This window comes from Crocodylus porosus, unplaced genomic scaffold, assembly GCF_001723895.1.
Source record: "Crocodylus porosus isolate Cpor-Errol unplaced genomic scaffold, CroPor_comp1, whole genome shotgun sequence".
Taxonomy (NCBI): Eukaryota; Metazoa; Chordata; order Crocodylia; family Crocodylidae; genus Crocodylus; species Crocodylus porosus.
In genome coordinates this window covers 5,513,724-5,521,172 of record NW_017728939.1, presented here as the reverse complement: position 1 = coordinate 5,521,172, position 7,449 = coordinate 5,513,724, and the positions used below count along the sequence as shown (strand labels likewise).

General features: G+C 48.1%; 1 protein-coding gene across 1 annotated transcript; it reads right to left on the bottom strand.

Moving 5' to 3' along the window:
- Positions 1 to 2,970: 2,970 nt before the first annotated feature.
- LOC109318465 (interferon alpha-inducible protein 27-like protein 2A) lies at positions 2,971 to 7,109 on the bottom strand. The gene is made up of 5 exons (XM_019547752.1): positions 6,777 to 7,109; positions 5,776 to 5,831; positions 4,907 to 4,945; positions 3,827 to 3,988; positions 2,971 to 3,225 (listed from the first exon to the last, which is right to left on the bottom strand). The coding sequence occupies exons 1-5, from the start codon at positions 6,809 to 6,811 to the stop codon at positions 3,143 to 3,145; spliced, it is 375 nt and encodes a 124-aa protein (XP_019403297.1). The 5' UTR covers positions 6,812 to 7,109; the 3' UTR covers positions 2,971 to 3,142.
- Between the last annotated feature and the right edge of the window lie 340 nt (positions 7,110 to 7,449).

Genomic DNA, 7,449 nt, shown 5'->3' with positions numbered 1-7,449 from the left:
AATCCATTTTTAAGCTGTTGGCTCAAAGCTCTACTGCTGAGCAGAAGTTGGTGAGCCACCTGGTTGGCTGTGATGTTGAAGTGCTGCTGTACTTTCTTCAGGACATTACTCAGCTTGTGAATGATTAGCCATGCTTTCCTGCTAGCACGGGTCGTATCTATTCCTTCAATCAATTCTTTCCATTTCTGTCTCCTTTCTTCTTGGAGCTTGTTAATTAGAGCTGTCCCTGCCACAACAGTGTCTTCTGAGAAAAGATCTCTTTGAAACGTTTGCTGTTATCTTTTGTATTCAGCTGCTAGCATGGGAGCAAGCCATGGTGTATACTCAGTTCTGCATCCTTGAGTTTATATACCTCATGGACGTTTTGCACAGTGCATTCACAAAGAAGTCCTAGTTATCCAAGATTGGTTTGATGCGCATCTCTTTTTTGTCAAGGTCTTCAGAAAAGCCTCTCCAGTGTGCTTAAAATTGAAACATCTGCAGATTGGTATGACATTTTGGGGTTATTATGACTGCTGTGACACTGCTAGCAGTTGGTCTGTGCTGTGTGTGGGGAAGGTGTTCCAACACGTCTTTTTTTTTGCACATATCTTCTATATTGCTGTTAACAAAGGTGAGGTCTGAATTATAGCTTTGTCTCCATTGAGAGCTAGTCAAAGACCCAGGTAGCTCTGAGCTCTGGTATGCCTTGGCTCACATCCCGACCAAGTTGCCATTCTCATAATTTTCACTGTAACCCCATGTGATGCTGAGACTATTAAAGTCACTGATCACACATGCTTTTTCTTGGTCTAGGTTTCCTGGCCCACAAAGGCAAATCACTTCCCTGGAGGTTTATAAACAGATGTTATTGGGATGTTGTCCATATTGGTTATCAAGATTTCAATGCAATTTTGTTGTCATCAGTGCTGTTGGTGCTGAGCTCTGGTTTTAAAAAGATAGCGCTGCCGTATTTCTTGTGCTTCCTTTTGATGGCTAATCTTATCCCAGGGATTGATGGCCTATTGCTGTTTGGCCCTCTTGTCTCCTGGAGACAGAGCACATGCCCATTGTAGCTGGTGCAAATCCTGGAAAGAATGTGCTGTTTGACTCCAACGAGTCCCTCTGTGTTTACAGAGATGACTGTTGCTGCCGGCCCTGAAAAAGGCTCATGGTTGTGACACAGCAGGTCAGCCTGGTGTGAGTTTTGAGGTTTGCATTATATACATTCTGAAATGACTGATGGTGGGGTTTCAGCCAAATTCGCATATTTGTTAGGATCTGACAGGAGCCACATTGTAAATGGTTCTGCCATGGCCATTGAGGAAGGACAATAACCACCCAGGGAGCGGAAAGAAAACTTCCTTTGACATGAGCAGGAAATGGGAGTGAATTGCAGGAACAAATAAGAAACTAGTTCTGCAATGGTTTGGTCTCCAGGCCCAAGATCAAACAGTGGTGATGTGAAAGGCAGCTTAGCTCCCGCCGTCTCCAGTATCCACTCTTCCTGTACTGCCTGTAGCAGCAAGTGCTGTCATCCTGGCAGCAGTGGATCCAGCTGAATTCCAAGGTCTTCTCAACTTTGATTTTGACTAAAACCAAGGAACAGCTCCAGCTGTCTGCACTGATAACACGGCACTGATATTAAAATGGAACTCGTGCCCTCAGTTTCGAGTTCCCTGCCCAAAGAGACTGCCAAAAAACCAAAATAGGGGTCCAATAAAGGCCGATGCTGAACCTGACCCACCATCTGAGGATAAATAAAGTGAGTCTGATAGTTTGAAGTCTGCTAACTTTAATACGATCTGATCTAATGACTTCGTTTGCTTGCCTAGCAGATTTCTCTCTGAAACAGCACTTGCTCTGCCCAGCTCATCCCTGTAGGCAGCTAGAAATAGTGCTTGGTCCCTGTTGGAGTTGAAGGCTCTGGGGGAAATTGCTGGGAGACTGGGGAAATACGGGGCAAACAGCTCAGTCTGTCAGCTGTATAAGGCAGCCAAGGGAGAACCCCAGAGTTTGGAGTCTGTTTTTCGGCTGGACAGCCTGCAGATGGGAATCGGTTATCCCAGGTCCATGGCTGGGGATCCCTCCCTGATCCAGCAGGCCCAGCCTCAGAAGGGTTTGTACAAAACTAAGCAAAAACCCTGTTTCCCACCCCACCCCACCCCCTAAACTCTTAACTTGGACCTAAAATGACTTCTGCCTCAAATGCTATTGAAAGGTGTGCTACAGAGCAAAAGGAAAGAACCATTTTATTTTATTTTTTGCTGCTGCCTAACATTTAGGAGCAGGGATTGGGCTTAACATTATATATAACTTTAATTGAATTTTCTAGGCTACATTTCACTGATTTATCATTTGATGAACTCTGTTTGTACATGACTGAAAGATAAAAACTGCTAGACTTTTAGAGAGAGGATTTCAAGGTCAGTGGTCCAAAACTTTCCTTACTGTTGAACATCCTACTTCACTCTAACATTTAATAAAGGGAAACCAGAGCCACCAGTTCTGTACAAGCATAGTATGACTACTACAAGCTTGGAAATGATGGGACCAGTTGCAGCATCCTCTTCACAGTCTCTAATAGCAGATCCAGCTTTTGTTAGCCAGACCTCTTCCTTCTTGGTACACTGGGTAAGAGTCCTTCAAAGCTACAAAGCCAAGTGAGAAATGAAGCAGCACAGGTAACCATGGCATGGTAAACCCTGCTGTTCAAGAAGATGCTATGTGCAGGGCCTCTGAGAGGAAAGGTGGGGGCCTGCACCTCATTTTGAAAACAAGTAGAGAGTGATCTGTTTTTTTGCAGGGATTGATACCCTCATTACTCTGCTGTCATAGGTTCTGGCTATGTGTTTCCACCTCTGAAAGCCCCTTAAGGGGCCCCAGTCCTATTTTCCCTTTGACAGCCACTAGCTACTCATCACAAGAGTGGTGTGTCAGTGAGTGTGTTAAGTTGAATATTTATGAAAAAGTTACTTGCACACCAGGGTCTGCATTTGAGGACTTTATTACTCCTCAGACTTCAGCTGCAGTGGAGAAGAAGACAGATCTTGCCCTGTCTTGTTGAGAGAGAAGCCAGGGGTTTTGGGGGGCTGATCCAGCATGCTGTTTCTTCTTGCGGTGAGTTGATGGCATGAGTCAGATGGTGCAGTTTGGGACCAGTTTATCGCTTTCGGATCAAGGCACCAATGGCAGTACTAGCAGTGATCACTGCACTTTTTGCAGCTCCAGAAAGTCCTAGGGCACCTGGCGGGAGGTGGGAAAAAAGGGAGTCAAGAATCAGCATCACTTTTATCATCCTAGTACGCTGACTCTCCTGGCAGACTAGTTACTCTTTTTTCCCAGGTCACTCCCACACAACACTGACCCGGTGTAAATGATTCGGCCTGCTTTTTGCACAGATAGAAGGGATTACCCTGTAATGCATTTGGTTGTTCAACCCTCCTTTCACAGGCACCATAAACCCTTTATAGTACTATATGGTACTTTCCTCACCTGCCTGGATAGAAACTCCTGCAAGAGGAGAGCGATTTCTCAGCCAGTCAATAGGAGTGTCCACAGGGAAATCAGTAGACAGTTAGTTAGGTGAATGGTTAGCAGTTTTGAAAACCCCAGGGGATCAGTGATAGCAAGGCAATGATGCATGGTACTGTGGGGTGCTACACTAGAGCTCTGCTTAGGTTTCTAGAAAAATTGCTGAGGAGCAGTGGAGGAAGAAAACTTGCCTGCACGAGCTGCACAAGAACTATGAACCACTGTGAAATGCCAGGTGCTTTCTACCCAGAATTGTCAATAAGCCATTAGAGCTGGAGGCATTCAAATAAAAAGTTAGCTTTTCGTGACCTACCAAGTGACTGCAGACACGGAACAACACCTCCAGCAGCCAGTCCTCCTCCGTTGGCTACAGCTGCTGCAGACATCATCTTGGCAGCCAGCGATCCAGCTGTAACTCCTGCCGTGGTAAATCCTGCTACCCCCAGTGCAGTTGGGACTCCAACAAAAGCAATTCCTGCATTGCCAAGAGTGGTGCGGTATTAGTTACCTACCCACCAAGACTGAGGGTGTATGTTTTCCAGTTTAAAACATGGATCCAGCCTAGCTCATCCCAGTATGGGATCTCTCAATCTGCAGAGGAAATGCCTGGGGCATGGGCTTGCACGTTTTTCATGCGGGCTTTCTTTTTCATGAGGGTCAGTTTGGAGGGACAGGCTTGAGCCACCTTGCTGGGTGCCCTAAGAGCTTCCTTTTGACCTGGAAAGGAATCAAAGCCAAGAGAGGCATTCTTGCTCCCCACGTGTCAGTTGGACATGTGGGGAGTGTCCTCTGTATCAGAGACGAGGCTTGGGCTTTGGAGGGGTACATGATCTGAGTGAAGTCCATGCACTTTCTGATTAATTCCCCTCTGCTGGGATTGGGAGTGGAAGGAGCGATCAAGGAGCTGGGTCCCTGTACTGTATGCAAAGGAGCCTTGTACAGGGGGGAAATCAGGTGAGAGTGATCAAGGAGCTGGGATCCTGGTTTAGCCCTTTATGACAGATCCAGAAAAGACTTGGGAGACTTCAGAATGGTGCCTGGTGATTTACAGACATTAAGTCTTGTGTAACTTGGATGACGGTATGACTGGAGACCTAGTGAGATCTCTCGGAGGAGGAAGGCCAAGCAATCGGGAGGCTGGGGTTGTTGCTCAGATGATTTAAGATAATTTAACGTTCTTTCCCAATTTTAACTCTGTGCCTAATAGACACTTGGAAACAAGGACATCTCAGAAGAGTCAACACCCATGCATTTTAAGTTTCCAGTTTAATATCTATAAGGAAACGTGCTGCCCCACATGAAGGCCATAGCCCACTCCCTGAGTATAATGCTTATTCCATAATGCATGATGATAATTCAATTAACCATTCCATATCCTGAGCTAACATCTTACCTAATCCGACAGCTGCTCCAATGGCTGGGGCAACAAATCCTAGGAAAGGAGAGGTTTATGAAAATGAGCCATGAAGGAAATGAGCACACCTTTCAGCAGAAAAGGCTAGATAGATGGAGTGAGGCATTTATGGCACTAGCTAGCATTAACAGATTAGACTTTGGCAAATGCTGCATCAAAACAGCGAAAGCAAAACTAACTGGCTGTTTGTTCAAGCCCTTTGAGGAGCAAATGCAATTCAGTGTTAAGTTCAGCCAGCACGTGCCTTTTTTTGGGAAGGCTGGCTTGTACTTGTCATACAAGAGGACTACAGATCACACCCCAGGTATGAGTGGGGCTAGCAAAGTTAGGAAACTGGTGAGATTCAGCACAGTGGAAAGCAGCGGTGCAAAGGGAAATGTGGCTTCTAGTGCTCCAAAAGGTTTTTACAAGGGGCAGGCAGGGAGGGGAAGCCTGGAGATCCTGAGAAGCTGGGAGAGCAGTGAAAGTACCACTGCTTCACCTGGCTGTGCCTCTCCAGACTCTGGTGCCAGCCCATCTTCCTGAGCTTAATGCTGGTCTCCTCAAAATCACTAGTAAATGGAGAGGAGCCTGAACCTGGATCTTTTCAACACACTTGCAGGGTTTATTGGGAGGTGAGTCATCCTGGGCCTGCCCCTGTACACAAGTAGGATAATGCATGTCCTCAGGCTCCATCACCTGGGCAGCCAGGGTCTCGTGTCCATCAGTGATGTGAACTGTCTATCAGGAGAAGACTCTGGGCTGGGCAGGGATCACTTGATACCTCCAAGGGAAGGCAGCTGGTTAGTTTGTGTGTGGGATGTGTACAGTCCCTGTTCAAAGGTCTCATAGTAGAAGCCAAGTCTTACCCCGCATGTTGGAGACTGGCTTATTTTTGTTGGGTTTAACTTCTGATCCTGTAGCCCTGCAAATAATGCAGAAAATGCAGTTAGACTAGTTCAGTTCCTTCCCAACTCCAGCAACACCGGAGGCATTTTAAGGTAATTCCCCTCAATAAACCAGAGTTTCTGGTTGAGTCTGTGCTCCATGGTCATTCGAAACCAGGACATCCACACAGCTGTGGAACCTGGCCTGTGACCCACCTCTTGCCACCTACACATCTGCTCCCAAAGTGCAGCTCCTGCCCAGTCCATCATGAGAAATGCCACCACCATGTCACCCCTCCCAAGCCTCTCCCCAGCCAGGTCTAGTGCCTTCGAGTGAGATGGGGGGCCGGGGGAGTCTTTTCAGCTCACTCCCTGCGCATGCCCAGCTTCCCAGATCCCAGAGGGAGGCAATGTTCACTGGGCCCCAGGATGTGAAGTCAGTGATGCTTAGCTGGTACCTACCCCAGGGCAGACTAGCCCCGCAGTCCCAGCAGCTGCATCCTTTGGTGACTGGCAGGGCCAGATTACCCCTTTAGTGGGCCCTAGGCAAACAAACTCATGGGCCCCTCCTTAATACTGTATATTTATATTACTTTTTCTTCATTTGATAATTATAATATGTAAAATAAGCACAGCTGGGCCCCTTCTTCACTTGGGGCCCTATGCCTGTGCCTGACCCAGGAGAGAGACAAGGGCAGGGGTGGAACTGGCCGCTACCGGGTTATTGCTGCAGTTCCAGCAGGCGCATCCAGGAGGTCTGGGGCCAAGCACAAACCCCTGCCAGCAGCAGCTTGCATCCCCCACACCTCCCAGAGCCTCTTGGGCTTTTGTCTTTCCCAGCCCTGTTCTCTTTAAATGCCTGACTGGCGGGGTGGGGAGATGAAGCAGCGGCTGCTATCGCTGCATCCTGCTGTGGCATCCTTCCAGCCTGAGAAAGCAGAGGAAGGCCGAGGTTTCAACACACCTAGTAATAACCTACCAACCTGGGCTTTGCTGGTCCGGTTTGGAGTCCAGCCATGCTTTGCAGGCTCCGCACAATCTCCTTTCGCTGTGCTGGGAAAGGGAAACCTAACGCAAAAAAACAAGGCTGCAGCTGGGCGAGTAGTCTCCACCCCCGCTCCTTTCCTACTGGAACCGCGAGCAGAGGCGAGGAAGGAGCAAGTCTGCCGGGTCCAGTAAGATCTGGCAGCACAAGGCGTCATTCGTATCCCTGGCAGGGCCTGTCTGCCGGAAGCAGCCTCAGCCCTGCCCCGGCTCCTACGCAGAGCCCATTAGCAATGCTTCCTGCCTGTTGCAACCAAAGTCTCTTGCAGGGCAGCAGTTGCTCTCCAGGCAGGAATCCCCAGCTGTCAGCTGCAGGAGTTAAGATGGGCACTTTTTTAACACGAAGCGGCAGCCTGGAAAACTCCCAAGGTCAAAGGAAGTTAGTTAAATGGTGACCTTACAGAAAACCGGAAGTCCGTCAGCCAAAGGGAAGGGATTTGGGGTCCTGAGGTCCTGACACTTGTCTGTGTACTTGTGTGTTCGTATGTCTTATCAGCCAATGTTATTGTGCATGAAAACCAGTCACCAGTGTGGTACTAGTGTAAGCCTTTCACACTAACTGGGAAGACCAGGACCCGTTCAGCACCTACCCCCAAGGTCTCTAGTAGCAGA